Here is a 21153-nt window from a genome sequence, read left to right on the forward strand (position 1 = left end):
CCACATTCAAGTGCTAACAGCCCATATGTGGTTAGTGGCTGCCAAACTGGACAGTGCAGAGAGAATACATGTCCCTCAGAAAGTTCCGCTGGACAGAACTAGTCTGATTGAATCCAGCCCAGACTGACACATGGGATTGCAAGGATGTAGGAAGGGACTTTGTACTGTATAAGTCTCCATGTTGTTTGAATTTTTTTTTTTTTTTTACAATTACTTCGAAAATTTTACAAAAGAAGGGGACCTATGGCACCTCCGGCAGATGTTTATTCCTCATTAAAATCACATCCTGTATTTTTTCATGATTCCTGCCAATTCTAGTCAGGAGTCAAGTGCTGGCAGAGTTGCCAGAGGAACTATTCTGGTGAGGGAGTGATGGAGACGACCACTGTCCAGAGTCAGAGCGCATACACCTCTGGGAGGAGCCCCTCAGAAAGCAGCTGACCATCCAGCTAGTCTCGCTTCCTTCTGGTCCTCGGTGCTTTTCAGTCACAAGGGACAAAATCAGTTTGAGCTCCTGCCAGAGGGAAAAGCAGAGGCTGAAGTATTTTTAGTCCTTGGAGTTGTGGAATCTGGCAGAGGCGAGGTGGACACTGGACAGGGAGGCCCACATCCAAAGGACCCCGAGGTCTCCTCAGAGATGGGGACCTAGCGGGGTGGGAGGATACTGCTCTGAGGTGGGGACGGCCATCCCACAGTGGAGGAGGAGCATACTGGGCCAGGCTCAAAATGGCACCCGTAAAACTGACAAGAACAATGGATCTGATAGCTGCTCCATGGTTTCTTTCTTTCTTTCTTTCTTTCTTTCTTTCTTTCTTTCTTTCTTTCTAAGTTTATTTATTTATTTTGAGTGAGAGAGAGAGAGAGAGCACCTGAGCAGCGGAGGGACAGAGAGAGAGGGGGAGAGAGAGAGAGAATCCCATGCAGGCTCCATGCTGTCAACACAAAGCCTGACTCGGGACTCAATCCCGTGAACTGTCAGATCAGGGCCTGAGACAAAATCAGGAGTCAGACACTCAATGGACTGAGCCACCAAGGTGCCCTTGCTCCACAGTTTCTAATACTGGAGGAATGACAAAGATGAAGAGAAACTTGGAAGAAAAAGAGATGGGATGGAGTCAAAGTATAGCCAGGAGGTAAGTGGGAAGGAACATTACAATATTTTTCAACTCAAATAAAACTTGGACTTGAAATATTAAACATTGCTCTGGTTATCATCCACAAGACAGAGAGAAGTGAAATTTCCTAAGATTATAAATAGATGGAATAAACTGAAACTCTGGGTTATAACTGCTTGGGGCACTTCATTTTTCCCCCACCTGGAGGAAGTTTATTCTAGACTGGGGTCCAAGTTTTTTCTTACCAGCAACAACAGAAATAGCAAAAAGGACACAGAAGCTTGACATGTGCCTCAAGATTCTTTATCGAACTGGAATTTAAACTGGCCCATTTGTGCTCATTGTTCTTTCTTTCTTTGGCAGATTTATAATGGTCATTTAATAAGCTATTTGTCCCTATAAACCTAGTCCAGGCAGGTAGGTGGCTCATGCTTCACCCTTGTTCTCTTTGTTCTTCTTTTGAGAATGTTGATCCTGCCATATTGTTTTACACCCAATGCCTTTGCTTAGATTCTTCCCTCTGTCTGGAATATCTTCCCTTCAGGCAGAGAGACCTCTCAAATTCCACTGATTTTAGAAGACTCAGCTCCTCTGAGTCAGACTTAATGTCATCCACCTCCCATTGTGGTTTGGTGAGAATCCGTTGAGGATGTGTCCATCCCCTGCATGAGGCTGTGAGCTCCCACAAGGACAGACAATGCATGTTCATCCTTGTGTCCCCCTTAACCCAGAGCCTGGTTCATGATGAGTGCTTAGTAAATGCTGATTTTCATCTCTTCTTCCCCTTGCATAATCACCACCCTATTCCTTTCATTCACATTATTAATATCTTTTGAGCCAACGTGCTGTGGGGAAAACAGATTGTGGTAGGCTGAGTAATGGCACCCCAAAGTAGTCCATGTCCTTATTCCTGCTGCCTCATATATCTAGAAGGATTTTTGCAGATGTGATCAAGCTAAGAATCTTGAGATGAGATTATCCAATTATCTGATGTCATCACAGGGTCTTTATAAGAAAAAGGCAGGAAATCAAAGAGGTGATGAGGGGCCATGAACCAAGGAATGAGGACAGCCTCTAGAAACTGGAAAAGGCAAGAAAACAGATTCTCTCTGAGAGCCTCCAGAAAGGAACCAGTCCTGCAGACATCTAACACACAGATAAACAGAAAATGGTCCCAGTCTCCAAGGGGAAAATTTTCTTTCTACTCAGGGGAGGAGACAATTTAGGAAACTATGATGGGTGGAAGTTGGAGGTGAGAAGTAATAAAGGTCTACACTTCACCACCTTGATCATCTTCCTAACTATACTTCTGTGTACAAGCTTCTATCTTCAAATAAAGCACTGAGAAATGAACAGAGTCAACCCACAAAGAGTGCCGTGTGGATCCATATGCTCTACAGCCTAAGATTCTGTTCATACATCCTAAGATTGAGTCAGATCAGTAAACTGTCAAAATGACATTGTGGAGCAAAGAAATAGACAGATATATCATATGGGCCAACTAGAACCCAGGCCTTACATTGTTCCCTCAGTGATGAAAATGGGCTCATTTTCCAGATTTATAGCCCTCCTGAAATACAAATGGAAACCAGAAGATTGGATGGCTGTCACTATGGCCTTTTACTGTAACCCTCATTTTCTTTTTCTTTTTCATTTCGTTTTTAGATTTTTTCTGATTACTAAAGACATGTAAGATTTAGTAAGTTTGCCACAGTCCCACCCCAGAAATATTTATCAACAAATAAATGTCTTAAAACCAGCATTTTTATGCCACCAACCAAAGAAAATAAATAATTGGGTGCACATGAAATAATTTTTTTTTTAAAGAGGAAGACCCTAGGGATATATGGGAGCCTTGGAATAGTGTTTGTTCTCAGCTCTCTCAACTTCCACATCTGTAGCATTACTCAGGAACCACACTCTGAGTAATGCTGAAACAGGGTAAGATTTCCAATCACCAAGGAAGTAATAACCAAAGTCAACACTTACAGAAGATTTACAAAAATTCCAGGCAGTGCACGAGTTCATTTAATCCTCATAATAACCCTACACAATGGGTACTATTACTATCATAATCCCCACTTTACAGATGAGGATACTGAAGCACAGAGAGATTTCTTAGCTGGTCCAGGGTCACAAAGCCAGCATGTGAGAGAGCTGACATTTGAACCAAGGCAGACTATCAGCAAAAAAGCCACATGCTAACCACCTGGCTACACTGCTTCTCAGAGGAGAAGTTAATTGATATCACTAAACTGTACCTATCAAGGCAGGAAAGGGAACGAACAGACTTTATGAAGATTTTTTTATAAGGATTAAAACGAAAAGGCTTTATGAAAAATTGAATGAGTCAAGACATCCCATCCCCATAATAATTTTAAAAGATTATTTTCCCAACTTAAATCATAAACATACATGTCCACTATTGAAAAACTGGGCAATATATAAAATATAACGAAGAAAATAAAAGTCATGTGGTTTTACTTAGCTGCTTCTTTCTGTGGGCTAAGTCCATGTTTCTGAAAGTGAGATCAGTAGACCAAAGATACCAGAATCACCTGGGGCTCGTCTTTAAAAATGGGGATTCAGACCCCATCTCAGGCCTACAAAAGCAGAATCTCTGAGGCCTGACCTCAGGATATTACTATGCAGCTGCTCTCTACCGCTTGGAGCCCTGTAAACCGTAGCACTCATTCTGTGAAACCTCTTGCCGTCCACAGACCCAGATACTATAGGACCTAGGCAGATGCCTAGAGGAAACTTTTATTAGATGTTCATTTTGTTTCAAGGAGACTGAAATGAAATTTAAGGAGCATTTCTAATGCTCCTTATAGTGTAGTAATAGTGTACTAAATTTAACCGATATTTCTTTTTAATTTTGAAGTTCGATTTTAAATTAAATTGTAAAAGTAAAAACTGCATTTTTTGTCATTCTTATGCCCAGTAAAGTTTTGAGTATCACTGCCCGAGGCTTAAAAAGAGAGGTCCAGAATTTTTAGATCCAGAATTCAAAGCTCGTACTCCCCACCCCCTATCCCCAAGGCCTACCCACTCCCCTTTCCTTTCTGAAACCAAGTTGTCATTAGGGGCAGTAAAGAAAGGGGAACTGAGGAAACCATGTCCCATTTGAAAGTCAGGCTTGGGGTGAGAAAACACAGATTACTCCATGAGTAGATTTCCTTGACTTTCACCTATAGGCTTTGTACCCAGGGTCCAAACAGCTTTAATGCAGCCCCTAAGGGCCCCCAAGCAGGGTTTGTGTCCTCAATTCTGAGCTGATTCAGAGCCCTGCATCTAGCTTTGCTTTCCCATGAAGCAAAATGGCTCCTCTCCATTAACATCAGGCCCATGTTCTAGCTATTAGCCAAACAAAAGATTTTCCAAATATGGACCCAAAAAAAGCATGTGCACTTTGAAGGCCACAAAAAGCTTAAATAGCTAAAACATATTAAAAAAGAAAGCCAACAATTGACGCCAAAAGCGTGAGTCCTTAAGGAACAGAACAGCAAGACAAAAGCCAGAAAGAGGAACAAAAATATGCATTGTAGGGGAGGGGCAAGCAGGGAGGTGTAGATTTATATGGAAGAGCTGACATCATTGTTTCCCAATAATACTCTGCATGCAGGAAACAGATGGGAAAGAAGTGGTGGAAGGGACCACTTATGGTAACAGGGCACGCTCTCTGTGTAGAAGCCTGCCATTTGGAACCTAAATGTTTTACTTTGAAAAACTGGGCATGAGAACTCCATTGCCAGAAGTTTTATTAAAGTCTAGCTAAATCCTGCTGAACTTATCACCTTGGCAATGCATGGTAAAATGGAGCTTTGCATATCAGATTTACTGCCAGCTGACCTGTCTGTGGCTAAGAGGACACAAAGCTGTGGAATGGGAATTTAATGCCTTCAGTTCCCCTACTTCGTGGCTGGGTGATGTTTAGGCAAGTTACTTAACCTCTCTGAGTTGGTCTTCGTATAAAAAATGGGGGACAGGGGCGTCTGGGTGGCTCGGTTGGTTGGGCGTCCGACTTCAGCTCAGATCATGATCTCACAGTTCATGGGTTCAAGCCCCGCGTCGGGCTCTGTGCTGACAGCTCAGAGCCTGAAGCCTGCTTCGGACTCTGTGTCTCTCTCTCGCTCTGCCCCTGCCCTGCTCATGGTGTCTCTGTCTCTCTTCAAAAATAAATAAACATTTAAAAAAAAATTTTTTTAAATGGGGGACAAAACAGAATTTCCACACAACAGGGACAGGTCAAGGTTGCACATTGATGCCATAATGCTAGATTTAATTGACCCATAATTAGGATGGTCAGTTAACGTTACAAAAAGCTTTCTCTTTGGGGGCACCTGAGTGGCTCAGTTGGTTAAGCTTCCGACTTCGGCTCAGGTCATGATTTCATGGTTCCTGGGTTCAAGCCCTGTGTCAGGCTCTGTGCTGTCAGCTCAGAGCCTGGAGCCTGCTCTGGATTCTGTGTCTCCCTCTCTCTGTTCCTCCCCTGTTTGTGCTCTGTCTCTCTCTCTCTCTCAAAAATAAATAAACATTAAAAAAAATTTTCAAAAAAAAGTTTTCTCTTTTAACAGACTCCCTCTTTTAACAGACTACAGCTAACCCAATGGATACTCTTGTTATGATCAGCTACTCTGCCTCCTCTAGCTTGACTCTTCTGCCACTGAAGACAGTTTCTGTCACCCCAACAGGGCCCCTCACCCCCAAGCCTGGCCACTCAACTACCTTTCCCAGAATAAAGTATCTTCCCCTTCAGGGTGCAAGAAGGTGTGACCAATTACAAGTATCAGGTAAAAACATGTGGTTTCCTGTCTGTAGACACCAAGCATCCCATCTCCCCCCATCCTTGTCGTTCCTCATGGTCAGATGATGTCTATCATTTTATTGAATTTCCTCCTTACAAGAGATCCACTCTGTCGGATGGCTCTCTCACTCAGCTGCCTTACATGTGGGTATCCCCTGCTTGCACATCAGCAGGAGCCCTCATTTCATTTTTCTTTGTACTTCTTTTAGCTGTCTTCCCCTCTCACGACCCCACTAGGCTGAGAACTTGAGAATCTTCATAAATCCAAGAGTGTCTTGCACATTAGAGTCCCATTAAATACTTGTTGCGTTGAATTGAAAACCCCACGCAAGATGGTTTCTGAATAAAAATGTGAACAAAGCCAGGGAGAGAAATATGCATAATTGCACAAATTAGCTCAGTTGCCTGTCACGAAAGCTATAGATTTATTTATAGTTTGCCAGAATCATACTTTATATGTCAAACTGTTTTCTGGTGTCTGTCACAGTAAAAGCTGGTATATGTTGCTTTGGGTGGGGGGTGACATTCATCCCTGTCTCTGGGGGGGAGGGGGTGGAGGGGGTCCCAAAGGCATTCTGGGGCAGCATCAGGCCATGGGCGTGGTACCAGGGCCTGGTATGCATCAGCCAAGCTTGAACTAGAACAAAGAGTGCCTGAGACTCCATCCCAGAAACTCAGTTGGTTCTGGGGCCCCGCCAAGAATGTGGTTCATACCAAGGAGTGACTGGTGAGGCACTAGGAAAAGGCAGTGTTTCTGGGGCGTCCTGTGCAAAGTCTGGGTCAGTTTCTATCTTAGAGTAGCTGTAAGTCCCTATGGGGAAGCTTCAATTATCTTGGATTCCTGATATTTCAGCACATTAGCAGTGTCACTGGTCCTGAGCTTCCTAGAAGGGCTCTAACACTGGCTTCCTGAGGAGGAAATAGGGTCAATCAATCAAGTGCTGTGTGCTGGCCATAGGACTCACCCTGAGAGGCACAGTGCGCTACCAAATCTGTGTGAGCTGCTGAATGTCATCTGCCTTCAGCAGAGTCATCACTGGCTTATCAGTTAGAAAATAGAGTAATAAGGAGAATGAAGATCATATTGCGTGTCTCTGACTCTAAGGCAAAGGGTGTTCCAAAAGGGAAGAAGGATTGGGGCTGTAGCCGGCAGGAACGGTCCAGGAGGAAAAGGTGGGGTCTGGTTGGTCTTGAAAGCTAGTAGGTTTAGAATAGATGTGTGTGAAAAGCGCCTTGCACAGGGTAAAGTGCCATGCAAATGTCCGCTGTCATCATCATCATCATCATCATCATTATTATTATTAATGATCTAGGCTAGGGCAAAAACAGAGAAAAGGCTACTTTTTACAGATTTTTTCTTTTTTGTTTTTTTTACAAAATTGTAGTGTAAATGCCAAATTACAAAATATGCTAGTCTGAGAAATTGTGTTTGTGCTTAGGATTCTGGCCTTGGGAGTCAGGCAGATCTGGATTTAAATCCTCCCTTTTCTATCTTCATAATTTTGGCAAGATCTTTAACCTCTTTCATCTAGTTTTCTCCTCTATAAAAAGGGGATAAAAATGCCCCATTCTTACAGATGTCAAAAATATTACTTGGTAGGTATAAAGTGACTGGCACACAGTAAGCAATAAATGCAGACAGTAACTCTACTAATAAAAATAACAAGCAGGTCTGATGTAGGACTCAGCCTGCATTTCTGCGTCCCTTCTCTCTTTCCAAGAGACCTCCTTTTCCTCCTCCTTCCTTTAGCCATCCAGCAGCTTCATGATATATCTCCTCTTCCTCCATTAAAAGTTGCTCTTAGAAAAAAGTCCAGTACCAGTATCTATTCTCCTCTGAATTGTAGTCAGCATATTTCTTCCGGGTGCTCTTATTTTAAGCTGTACCTAAAACTGCATGCTGGGGACAGGGTTAGAGGGACAGGGTGACTATCTAGACTCCTGAAGCTTTATGAGGCTATGGCCCCACCTCAGTAAAGCCTCGAGGCCTGCCCTTTGAGGGAGGAGCACCAAGACCAATTAAACTCAAGCATGGCATTTGTACTGGGGCATAGAAATAGCTCAGACAATTGAATGGGACATGCATCCATATGCAAAAAGAAAAGTAATTTGAAGGGTGGGATAAGTGGGGAAAAAGCTACTTCAAGGCTTAAATTCAAGGCAAGTGATGAGTGAGAAACAAAACAAAACAATAAAAAAGCAAGTAGCTCCAGGCACGAGGGTGGCTCAGTCGGTTGAGCATCTGACTCTTGACTTTGGCTTAGGTCATGATCTCAGTTTGTGGGTTCGAGCCCCGCATCGGGCTTGAAAAGCAAGTAGCTCCATGTTCCTGGGCCTCAAGACTGGCATGAAGGAACCACGGAAAGGACAGCTGAGTTCTGAAACCCAGAGGCCAGTGGCCGGGGGGGGGGGGGGGGGGGGGGGGGCAGGCAGTTCATCTCACTCCGTCTATTCTGGAGGGAACGAGCATCAGGTCGCCCCAATTAAAAGGGTCTGTCACTACTTTGTCTCAAAAATATTTAGCTACAATATCTAATGGAAAAAGGCAGGGGGGGGGGCACTTCTTATTCTCAGACTTAAGTCCTGGATCTTTCAGCCCACCCGCTTCTCCACCCTCTGTTGCACAGCCACACACACAGCCACAAAATCCCAGGAAACTTTCTCCAGGGAGGTGATTACCAGGAACAAACAGTCCCCAGCAAGCGTTTCAGAACTGCCTAAATCAGTCAGCTTCTGGAATTCAGAATGCGTTCTCCCCTCCTCCCACTCCCACAGAAAAGGTTTCCAGCTAGCCTACAGATGCCTAATACATTAGGGGGGGAACAGTGCAACAAAAACTGCAGCTGTACTGGTATTGAGGGGCTTATCCTCCACTTACAGCATGGTCTACGGGAAAACGTGTTCCCGCTTTCAACATGTTTCCCTCTGCCCCAGCATAAGGCCCAGCCTCCAGCTCCCTCTACCCCAGCCGATGGTTCACTTGGCTTCAGGGAATGTCTGGGATGACAAGAGAGTAGGCTTCCTTAGCGGTCCCAATGCCTGAGCCTCCTGAGCTTGGAAGGCATTTGAGGGGCCGCCTGTGGGGGAGTGGAGGGAGAGGGAGAGGGAGAGGCTGTGCCTGTGGTCAAGGGGCTGTTGGTATAGGTCTGGAGAGTGGCAGGAGGGAGGGGTGTGGGTAGATGGAGGTGGCTGTTTCTATTCTCTGTGTGGGTTGTTTGTCATATCCAGACCCTACAGAGTAAGTTACAGTCAGGCTTTGTGTTATCAGTCAGTTCGCTCCAGGTTTAAAGCATTTTTTCTCCTCTTTTGGTTTTGCCTATTTAACTCTGGGACCCAGATATGGGGATGCCCCTCTAAACGCAAGCTTATGAAGTTGTTGTTCTGTCTGCACAAACTCTGTCTCCAAGACCTGGCTTCTCTTTCGGTTCCCTTTGGTTTTAGGAGTGGCTGGGTATCTTTCTCAAATCTTTCTGAGGGCCCTTTCCATTCAGATGGACATTCTGGTCTTCCACCATTATACACGATGGTCCATCCACTCTGCGGTAGCTCTGGGAAACCCCTGCATGAAATGGCCTCTTCATTCACTGGGGCAACCAATCTGCTTCCCATTCCTCTTCATGACTGATGAAACCACCTGACCATATCATTTACCCATTTCATTGGAGCCCTCACTCATTCAGTCATGGGTGTAATGTAGTTATACCAGGGCAAGTCCAGGGTGTTATGATAATAACAGCCACACTTTTATAGCTTTCCATATACACATGCCCTCTGCCAAGTGCTTTGCCTATATGAATTCATTTATCTTCACATCAGTCCTCTTAGCCCCATTTCACAAATGAGGAAACTGAGGCCTAGCGGGGGTAAGTAATTTACTCCAGGGTTAGGAATAAGCAAAGTTGAGATTTGGGGATTCTATGCTGGACAGGAAGCCTCCAGAACTCCTAATGGGAATACCCAGCAGGGGCACCTAACTTGGGAGGTCAGAGAAGGTTTCCAGAAGCAGCGGAGACCTAAAGAATGAAGACTCAGGGGGCACCTGGGTGACTCAGTCCGTTAAGCGTCAACTCTTGGTTCTGGCTCAGCTCATAATCTCATGGTTTGGTTCGTGGGATCAAGCGCCACGTCGGCTTGGGATTCTCTCTCTCCCTCTTTCTCTGCCCCTCCCCTGCTCTCACTGTCTTTCTCAAAATAAATAAATAAACTTAAAAAAAAAAAAAAAGAGTGAAGAGTTAGGTAGGGAGGGTGTGATAAGGATGTGTGAGGTAAGATGCTGGGGAGGAAAAGACTAAGCCAAAGAGAGTACCAGCCCTGGTTCTCCAGTCAGTGTTAAATCCTGTCTTGAACAAAAAAATATTACCTACCTTCCTTGCTAAGACTTTGTTCCTGTTTATGTTTGGGTATCTTATCTATTTACTTGTAGATAGTAGCTTTTACGTGTTCTCCTTCAGTTATGACAGCTATTTTCAAAGCTTCATTGATCCACTGGCTTCTCTCTTTTTTTTTTTTTTTTTTTAAGTTTATCTATTTTGAGAGAGACAGAGACAGAGAAAGCATGAGTGGAGGAGGGCAGAGAGAGAGAAAGGGAGAGAATCCCAAGCTCAACCAACTGAGTCGCCCAGGCACCCTGAGCCATTGGTTTCTGAAAGTCTGTTCACATCCCTTCAACTGTAAATTTCTCAAGTCTGGAGGGCTTGTTTCTTTCTCTCCCACTGTACCTCCACAGTGCCTCAGTACCTATTTGTGAAATAAATGAATAAACAAACTGAGAGAATGATTTAGCCTCAGAAATATATATAAAGGGGCACCTGGGTGGCTCAGTCAGTTAAGCACCCGACTCTGGCTCAGGTCATGATCTCACGGTTTGTGAGATTGAGCCCCGCATTGGGCTCCACGCTGACATCTCAGAGCCTGCCTGGGATTCTCTCTCTCCCCCCTTTCTGCCCATCCCCTGAGCACATGTGTGCTCTCTTTCTCTGTCAAAATAAATAAACGTTAAAAAAAAAAAGAAATTATATATATATATGTATATACACATTTTTTTCCCTTTTCAATCTGATAAGAACTAGAAAAAAAACTTTAGTAATAAAAAGGCTCACAGTTCTTACCAAACATCCAGAGGAGACATTCTGAATAGTCAAGGCTGCTTATCCAAGGGGAAAATGGTCTGTAAATGCCTAAATTGCAGGCAGTGGTTCTCAACTCTGCCTGCATATCAGAAACAGCTAGGAAGCTTTAAAAAAATTTTTTTTAATGTTTATTTATTTCTGAGAGACAGAGAGACAGATTGAGAGCGGGGAGAGGGGCAGAGAGAGGGAGACACAGAATCTGAAGCAGGCATTGTCAGCATGGAGCCCAATGGAGGCTCCATGGAGCCACCCAGGTGCCCCTTTAGTAAGCTTTTAAAACATACCTATGCCTGCACAACAAGAAATTCTGATTTAATTGTTCTGAGATGGGACCTGGGCTTCACCTTTTTTTTTTTTTTTTAAAGCTCCTCAGGGATTCTAATGTGCTGCCATCATGGCAAACCACTGGGTGACACAATATCACCTTTTCCCAGGAATCGAATAAAATGACAGATTGTTCAGAAGGGTGAGAAAGTCCTTAGCCCTCAGAGTGGAGACAGAAGGCACAAATGGAGGCAGAAGACAGCTTTTCCAATAATCTTCTCTTTCTGGTCCCTTGACTGCTGGCCCCAGCATTTCCAAGTCCTGTGGGAAGACCAGGGGCACTTGCCTCACAATGAAATAAGAAATGCTCGGGGTGCCTGGGTGGCTCAGTTGGTTGAGCGGCCAGCTTCAGCTCAGGTCATGATCTCACAGTCCGTGAGTTCGAGCCCCGCGTCGGGCTCTGTGCTGACAGCTTAGAGCCTGGAGCCTGTTTCAGATTCTGTGTCTCCCTCTCTCTGACCCTCTCCCATTCATGCTCTGTCTCTCTCTGTCTCAAAAATAAATAAACATTAAAAAAAATTTAAAAAAATGCTCTTGGATGCACTCTGGCCTCACACGGCTTCACCCGCAGCCTCCCAACCACAGGTGACAATATGATGTGGTTTTCGTTGGGATTCTTTCAATTCAGTTGTCAAAAAGAAGACAAAGAAAACTACTACTTTCAGCATACCAGTGAAGAAGAGATGCTCTTCTCCCTCTATACCAGATGGGAAGATAAAGTTATCTGGTTCCTAAGGAAGAGCTGAGGGTTGGGGTGGTGGTCACTGTTCTGGCCATGTTGGTCAGGAGCAACTTTGTGCTGTTCTTGAGTGTTCTTACCAGACTGGAGAAAAGTCCTCAAAGAAGTGAAAGGGGGGAAAACGGCCCTTCACATCAGGCCTGTGTGCCTCTGGGGATGATCAACAGCAGGGTCTGAACTGTGGAAACTACACACACACACACACACACACACACACACACACACACACACACACATTTCTATAAGAAAGGGTTTCTGGTTTTCATCAGCTTCCTAAAGATTAAGAATGACACTTGGCCCTGGGCAGCTTCTGCTCTGAGCTGAACACCTATTTGTCACCCACACATCCTGTCCTGGCAGATTTGCCCAGCTGAAGGTAGCAGGGCTGGGTCACGGCAAATCACTGAAGTGGATGACATTCATGATCTGTGTTCAGCCTCAGGGTTGTAGCTTCCCCACATTCGGATGGCCTGAGCACAGCTTATTATCACCAGCTCTGTCCACCATCCCAGCTTAGGGCTTTCCCTCCCTGTCCAAGCACAAGGGCTCTCTTGGCTTCCCTACATCTCGGTCCTTCTCTCCTGCTCCTGTGCTCCCAGACCTGAAAGCATTTCTCTTTATCTCTATACAGGACCATCACCTTACCCTTGACTCCGAAGCTCAGTAATCATGATGTCAGTCTTGTGAGGCCCTCCCTAGCCTTCTGGTTTCTAGTTACCATGCTGACTTGTCACCTGGATTCTGGGGTTGAACTTCCAAGGTGGTGGGCAAAGGGGCAGTGCCCAGGTCAGCTTTCCTCCCTGGGAGCAGAGTCCAGGTCTTGTCTATTAACTAGTACATGTTTCAGAAAGTCCATGAGGAAAACACATTGTTTTAGGAAAAAAAAAAAAAACATTAGCACTGTGCTTACTGATACTACACTATAGTCAAATTAAAAGAGGACTACATAACTAGTTTTTACATGTAGCAAAAAGGAAATCCTAATTACTCTCATTTATATAAGCTGTTTATTATGCATGCCTAATCCTCATGTGGCACAAGAATGGTGTCTGGATCATTAAGTGGGTCAGTTTCCTTTTGTTTTAAAGCTAAACTCTATTCAGGTATGTCAGACTTGAAAGTTTGCTGATCCTGTGACAGGATCTTGCCTGTGTAGTCTTTCAATTTGGGAAACAAAATCATTAGAAGAGAATGTTGGCCTGGATAAGGAAGCTAGGGAGGGAAGAGGAGCCTGGTAGGCCAAGCCTCTCTGCATCCTTCATGATTTATACTGTATGACCTTATGCAGGTCAATTTACCTGTCTGGGCTTCCTTGCCTCCTCCCCAAGGCTGGGATTATTAGGCACTGGTTTTCATTTTTTTTTCCTCTGAGCAGTAGCTCCCTTCCTTCTTTTCCAAATGCAACCTATATAGAAGCCCAAAATACAAAGCAGGTGAACGAAGAGCTGCCAAAGGCAGCCTTTGAGGTGTCTTCACAGAATGCTGACATTCCTGGCTCATCCTACAATCTATGACATCATAAGAATGGGGCAGGAATGGCAAGCACCCCCATTCTTGGAGGGGGTCCCAGAAAAACACCCACAGGGTGGAAGGGGGCATCCCGAACATTTGTAGTGAACCTCAAGTTCCTCACAAAAACAGGGGGAGGGAAATATTTCCTTCTGAACTTTCGAGGGTAGTGGTTAAGATGCACATGTGGAGTTCTTTCTCATTCAAAATAATTCAGTCCAAGTAATTTTATATCAAATCGCCCTCTCCCCGATTATTGGAGAGGATTAAATGAGTTGACTGTTATGCCTCGATTTCAAAAGAGGCAGTTTTGAAACCTGTGGTACCCCAAGCTCTATGATACTAAGCCATATGTCCTAATGACACAGCAGACTCTGAACTCCAGAATACCACAGGAATATCACACCACTGCAAATTACTAGGTGGTGCTGAGTCTCAAAAAAACGTAATTGAAACAAAATCTTTGCACTGTTTTTGAGATGCACATTTGATATGAGCTAATCAAATCATTTTTGAGATTATTTTCCTGGAGGCAGAATTATTCTGCACAGTTAAACAGCCCTCCAGTCTCCTCCTTTGTTATAGCTAGTTGTGTGTAAATACGAGGCCTATATAGTGGTCTAATTTCTTTCCGCACTTAACTTTCTAAAGACAAGGCCTTTTTGTCATGGGTATGCACGGGGTCAGTCAACCTTACAAAAGGAGTCATTTACTGCTCAATTTCCCCAGCCTTCCTATGATTAAAAACTTCTAACTTCAAATGCTATTATTGTATTCTAAATAGTTTTCTTTCCCTCTCCCCCAACAAATGTTTAAACTGTCTCTACTCTGCAGGATTCCCTTTTTTACCCAATGTGGCCTTGAAAACAGAGACGCTCTCCTTTTCTTTTACATACCCTACAGTATTTTAAGATCCAGGCCTTCTGACCTTTTTACAGCACTCTTCTTGTCTGACACACCAAATGCTAATCTGAAAGCCAAGAGGAGGTAAAGGGTCTGGGGGGTTGGGAAGGGGAGGGAGGGAGGTACTATATATTTGGCATCCGTTCAGAAATTCAGAAAATGTTTGTGCAACCACTCCCCCAGCCAGGATCCACCGCACCCCCTGCCTTCCAGCACATTAATAAAAAAAGATGTGAGCGGATGAAATTGGAGAGCCCGGGAGGGACACCCAAGGCGGTCGTAATTATGTACCCGGAGAAGCCCACTGATCATCATCATCCCACAGGTCCTGCCCGAATCCCTCGCCTCCGACATCCAAAATCCTCGATCAGGATCTCTGGAGCTCCCACCCCCAGCCCGCAGAGGTAGCCGGTTAAACTTGCAGCAGCACCGCCCAATAACGGCTTGTGTGCGACAAACGGAAAGACCCACACAGCCTCTGCACGTCGAGGTGGCAGCGCTGTGCACCTTAGGAATCATATCTGTTCTTTAAAAAGAAAAAAAGTACATTGAGCCCACAGGCCTGGAATACATTAACTTGCGAACGGAATCTAACACGCTCCAGAAAAGTCCATCTCACTCTCAAACAAAAAGAAAAGGAGGGGTGGGGGGAAAGGCAAAGGCACTTTACCATCCTGTCCTGAGCTTTCCAGATACTCGGTCAGGTCACAGCCAAAGGCACTGGCGGCTCCCTTTCGTTTCAGCTTCTGCTTGGCACCCTTGTTCTTCATGAGTTAGTCCCAAAGAGGTTGCCCCTCCGTCTCTCCCTCCCCTGTGCTTGGCACCGCGCCTAGGATGGTCTCCGGGGTCAGATCACTGGCTGCGGCGCGGCTCCGGGGGCCCGCATGGGCGCGCGGAGGAAGTGCGGCCCGGGGCAGCGCGCATGGACCCCGCCGGGCGCTGAGACCCGCGCGGCCGCGGAGCCTGCAGTCCACGGCGCGCTCCTCCAGGGCCGCGGTGCCGGAGGCCGGGCGGAGCTGGCGGCCGCGGGCCGGCTGGCGGGAGTGTCACTTCCTCACTTGGAGTCCCAGGGACTTTTCACGGGCTCCTGCGGGATCTCCGAGCGTCTTCCCCCGCTCCGGAGGGAGGGCTATAGCTCTCTCCTTTCGGCTTTTGCAGAGACGCCCCGGAGAGGACGAGAGCGCGGGAAGCGGGCAGCAGCCAGGGGCGAGGAGACAGCCCCGGGGCTGCGTGGCTCCTCTGCCCAGCGCCCGCTGTCTTGCCTTCAGACGGCGTTGGGAACGCGAAAAACAAGCATCCTGTCTCTCTCGCCCGCCCTCACGCCTTCCTTTTTTTCCTGTCTTACAAATCCTAGGATCATCCAGCTCAGGAAATGCTGGAAGGAAGTTAGCTAGGGAGGGGGGCGGAGGGTGGAAATTTTTGGCAGCTCAGTGCTGCGTGTGTATGGGGCCGGAGGAAGTAGGTGGGTGGGTTGAGGAGTACGGGGCGGGGGGGTAGGACGCGCTCTTGGGAGAGCCGGTCTGCGGCTCTGGAGATAACTCGGCAGCTCGGGAGGAAACCGCCGCGCTCCCAGGAGGACCCGCAGCCCCAGCCGCCCGCTTCCTGCCCCACCGCGGCCCTTGGAGGAGGGTAGGAGGAGGCGCGCTAGCCTTCGGGACGGACGGTGCTAGGTGGGACCGAAAAAAAGTCCTGCCTCCTTTTCATCCTCCTTGTCATCATCTCGTTGACACTTTCTATTTCGGTGCCTGCCTAATCCTACACAAACCCTTCAAGAGTAATGACAGAGACAAAGACAGGGATTCCAGCAGAGAAACCTGACCTGCCCGGGAGCGGTTTTCCGCCGGCCACTCCCATCCTCCTCTCCCGCGCCCAGGTACCCCCAACCCAGTTAGCTCCCCTCCACGCTGACGGAAGGCTAGACGCTGCCGCCTTGTAACCACTGCCCAGGAAATCAGATTTCTGGTTACAGATTCATGCACACGCACACACACACACACACACACACACACATCACGTCACGTCACACGCATTATTGCAAGTTTACTACAATGGAAGTGATTTGCGGGGTATCCAGGATTTAAGGTGACTGATACTCCAGCATAATGTGGAGAAAGGAGTCTCCCAGGCGGTTCCATAATTTGTCCTCAAGCTTTCAGGAGGGCATGTTCTTTTCTTCTCCAGTTAGATCTGAAATTCCTTGACTTCTGTGTATTCAGCACACAGTAAGCACTCAAATCCTTGTGATTTAACCATTGGAAGATTAGATTAAACTTCCTGCACAAATTCAAATCCATATATAGACGTGAAGGGGAAGGACATTCATACAGCTCAGATTGCTGACAGAAGCTTTAAGTATAGTATTTTACTTACTGAATCCCTTTATAGTCACTTAAACAGGGTCTCCCTGTGTATCCTGGTGACAGTGAACTCTGACCTTTCACCTTTTCTCTTTGACAGAGGTCACAAGTGATAGCCTGTCTTGCAAATCTGGCCCACAGAGGTGTTTGGTTTCACACACACAATCCTTTAAAATTTTTTCAAATCAATTGCTAACTTTAAAGGGTTAAGAGATTTCACTTAAGAGATGTGAGTTTTTGGCTTCTCTTGCACATGAGATGCAGATCTGATAACACCAAAAGTGCACTCCCACATGGCAGGGACTGCTGATGCCCAGTTGTGACAGCCCCCACTGCCTGTCTTCCCACCTTGTACCTGCCTGACCTCCAGAGCTCCTAACCCAAGCTCTGAGTATGGTGGCTCCTTCCTTCCATTTTCCATCTGTCTCTCAGCGACACCAGCATTGCCCTGTCATCTTGGCTAGACATCTTCAAGTAACAACTGACTCATTTCTTTCCTTCCACCCCCACCTCCAGGCTAGTCCTGCCCAGACCGATGAGTCCTTCAAAAGGCCTCTCCTCTGGTTTTCTTCTTTTCCACGCCCATTCAGTGAGGATCGGTGACTCCTCAGAATAACTCCTAGTGGGATTTGCTGAGTTCGGTCTCTGCCCACTTCATCCATCCTATGTACTAAAGACTTGATGAACCTTCCTGAAGTATTGTTCTTGTTACATTCCTGCTTTGTTCAAAACCGGTCAAGGACTCCCTGTTTTCTAGTGCCAGGACAGTGGTTTCTAAGCATTTTGTAAGCTATTTGAAGAATATTCAGTAGGATATTTAGTGTAATGGCTTATTCCTCCCTTTATCTATAGAGAAGCCTTTCCATACAAGACTATAATTATTACTATTAACATTTGTTTAGGAGTTTACTTTAGCAAGGACTTTCATATTCTTTTATTTCATCTGACCTATAGTAGATTTCATCACTTGGGTAGCCAAGGAAAGAGACCAAAGGGGTGCTTTTCTCCTGGGTGCAGGCCCCCAGGACACAAAATATGGATAAATTGTCAAGTTCTTGAATTGCTTCTTTAAATCTTTAAAAACATTCTTTTAACTTTTCATTTTGAAGTAATTTCAGCTTATAAAAATTTTGCAAATAATAGTCAAAGAATTCCCATTTACCCTTCACCCAGCTTTCCCTAATATTAATGTCTGCTATAATCAGAATACAGTTATCAAAATTCAAAATTAGAAAATTTATATTATACAATAATATTTAATTTATACAATAATATTAACTATATTAATATAATAATTTTAACATATAATATATTATGTAATATATCATATATTTAACTATATTAACTATATTAAACTAATATTAACTATATTAATATATTTATATATAAATATATAACACTAAAATTAACTATATAAAACTAATATTAACCATATTAAATAATATTAGTTAATATTATTGTAATAATAACATTAACTAATCAACAGCCCTTATTCAAATATCAATTAACTTTAATGACCTACAATATTTATTAAGTAGGGTCTTTCTCACAATAAAGTCCACCAGTAATTTACAAATGATTCACATACACTTTACAATATAACATTAGCTGTGTACCAGGTCCTCTTAATCACCATCAGATGCAGAAGTGTAGGTTATCACAAAACAGAACTGCCTAGGTAAAACAGTAAAGCTAGTGACCTCCACACAGCCCTAAGATTCCCCAGAGGGACTCCACAATGTGTCATGATAAGTCACGATAAGTTGGGTTCACATTGTTTATAGAGTTCAGGGTTGAGGTGATATGAACACTGGGTGAGGTGTCCATTATGCCTGGCTGACTGAACATTTGATATATATGCATGGTGGCTCTTTGTCTTTATTTGATAACTCTCAATTATCTACACCTTATGGTTGGAAAAACTCACAATTTACCAAGCCAGATAATGAACCACATAATGACAGCAAGACTCAAGAAGCTGGAAAGCTGTCCTCCTCCCCATTTGCTCCCTGACCCCTCTCATTGCTGAGTGTGCCCTGTGATAGATGCCAAACTTGAATCTAGCCCTTCTTCTGGACACTCTATTTTTCTTTCTCTTTCCTTCCTCTGCTCACCTCTTCCTCTTCCCGTATTTCTTTCTAGTTGCTTACTCTAAGATGTGTACCTTTTCCTGAGTCTATGGAAGAAAATCAGATTTGGGTTTCAAAGGGTTTTTCCGTTGGACTTTGGATTTCCTAGAAAGCAAGATTATATGGAGATTGTGTAGGAATGTGAACAGCCTAAAAATTAAGCTGTTTGGTGATAATATAAATTATCCCTTCAGCAGATTATGATAGAACAAAAAGCACTTCACTCACATGGAGCTACCACCATAGAGTTTTGTCATGGCTTAGGATTTATCTGCAACTAAGACTGATGCCTATCCAAGTGTGCCATCTGCTTCCTTCACTCACCAATGATGGTAGTAGTCCTCTCTGCCATAAATAAATAGATGCAGAAGACAGAGGATGGGTATTGGGAGATTTTTGTGTCACTTGTGAGCTAGCCTTTCTTTTACTTGCCCATAAAACTAGACTTATCAATCAGCAATTTTAGAGTTCTCCCTCCTGTGCTAGTGCCCAGCCACTTAAATACTCATAAATGATCCCTTGTCCGTGGACATGATTAACAGGTTCTGAATTCTCTGTTCTGGGGTGGAGAATGTCAGTTTATCCTCTTCCTGGGTACATTTCCTCTTCTTCCCTCTCCCCTGTTCCCAGCTTAAAAATGTTGGCCTTGTCACTGGTTGTTGGGTGTTATTAACCGAATTGTGCCTCCCCTGCCAAATTCATATATTAAAGCCCTAACCCCCCCCCCCCACCCCGTACTTCAGAACCTGACTGTATTTGGAGATAAGGCCTTGAAAGTTAAAACAAGGCTTTTAGAGCGGGTCCTAATCCAACTTGACTGGTATCCTTCCTTGTGAGAGGAGGAGATGAAGACACAGAGAGACACCAAGGATGTGTCCCACAGAGAAAAGACCATGTGAGGACACTATGAGAGGGTGGCCACCTACAAGGCAAGGAGAGAAACCTCAAGAGAAAGCAAAACTGTGACACCTTGATCTTGGACTGCCAGCCTCCAAAACTTGTGAGAAAATAAACGTCTGTTGTTTAAGCTGCCTTGTCTATGGTAGTCTGTTATGACAGCCTTAGCAGACTAATATATTGGGTGAGACTCTTCTATGAGAGAGGCCTTGTGCCCACCCTGGGCCCAGATGCCAGTGCCCTGAAGGTCTGAAGCTAGTAGAGGATGAAGACGCCACAACAAAAGGGCTTCTAGAAAAAATGGGCTTCTAGCTTTATTACTGCATTTCTCTGTGCCATGTGTTCCCAGATCTAGGTTATGCTGTAAATTGTTGTTTCTAGGTGTTCAAATGAGGAACAAGCATCCCTAGTGAGGTTGGAGGAGGCCCACATTACCAATCTCTAATCAAACCGAACAGAGTGGAGGAGAGGTCCACCTGATGGAAGAGAAGGAACAAGAACCAGGATCAGTCTCTCAGTCCTAGAAGCACGGATATCCTGCTAGCAGTACCTCTTGAAACATGCCAGCTGAGCTCCCAATGCTTCACCACCTCTATGACCAGGAAAGTCAGTTTTTCCTCTTCTTTTTTTTTTTTAAAGTTGATTTATTTAGAGAGAGTGAGAGTGCGAGCGAGGGGAGGAGCAGAGGGAGAGAGAGAATCCCAAGCAGGCTCTGTGCTGTCTGCATGGAGCCTGACGCCAGACTCAATCCCATGAACCATGAGACCCACAAACCATGGGATCATGACGTGAGCCAAGGTCAAGAGTCAGATGCTTAATGGACTGAGCCACTCAGGCATCCCAGGCAGTTTTGGTTCTGAGTGGGCCTGCAAGAGCAAGCAGTCACAGTGATAAGAACAGAGAAGGAGGAGAGCCTTAAATGCTCCCACTCCCAGCTCAGAAGTTGAAGAACAGACATAGTTATTATTACACATGATGTTCTCTCTCTCTCTCTCTCTGTCTGAAGCATTGTATATTTTAGTTCCCTTTCAGTTCCTAGAATTGCAAAACTGCATTATTCAGGAGGAAAAAAAAAGGCGTTTGGAAACACTACAGCCACAGTTGCCCAGCTGAGAATGCAATTCAGTTGCTTCACCATCAACCAGGCGTTTGGGGATAGAAAGGGCAGAAAGTGAGAGAATAGTGAAAAAGAAAAACACTCCATAAAAAAGGAAGCCCTCCTAACATTTTATGATAAAATTGCA

At 44.9% G+C, this 21153-nt stretch overlaps 1 protein-coding gene across 2 annotated transcripts in view; it reads right to left on the bottom strand.

Annotated features, from left to right (window-relative positions):
* ARHGAP31 (Rho GTPase activating protein 31) overlaps positions 1-15915 on the bottom strand; it is a 115008-nt gene extending 99093 nt beyond the window's left edge. Inside the window, exon 1 of one of the 2 annotated variants that reach the window (XM_047875751.1) lies at positions 15197-15915. In XM_047875751.1, the coding sequence (XP_047731707.1) occupies positions 15197-15296 (100 nt within the window). In that variant the 5' untranslated portion in view covers positions 15297-15915. The remainder of the gene's footprint in view (positions 1-15196) is intronic. The other variant, XM_047875750.1, reaches the window with a different exon arrangement.
* Positions 15916-21153: the final 5238 nt, after the last annotated feature.

The sequence above is a fragment of the Prionailurus viverrinus genome, chromosome C2 (assembly GCF_022837055.1).
Source record: "Prionailurus viverrinus isolate Anna chromosome C2, UM_Priviv_1.0, whole genome shotgun sequence".
Classification (NCBI taxonomy): domain Eukaryota; kingdom Metazoa; phylum Chordata; class Mammalia; order Carnivora; family Felidae; genus Prionailurus; species Prionailurus viverrinus.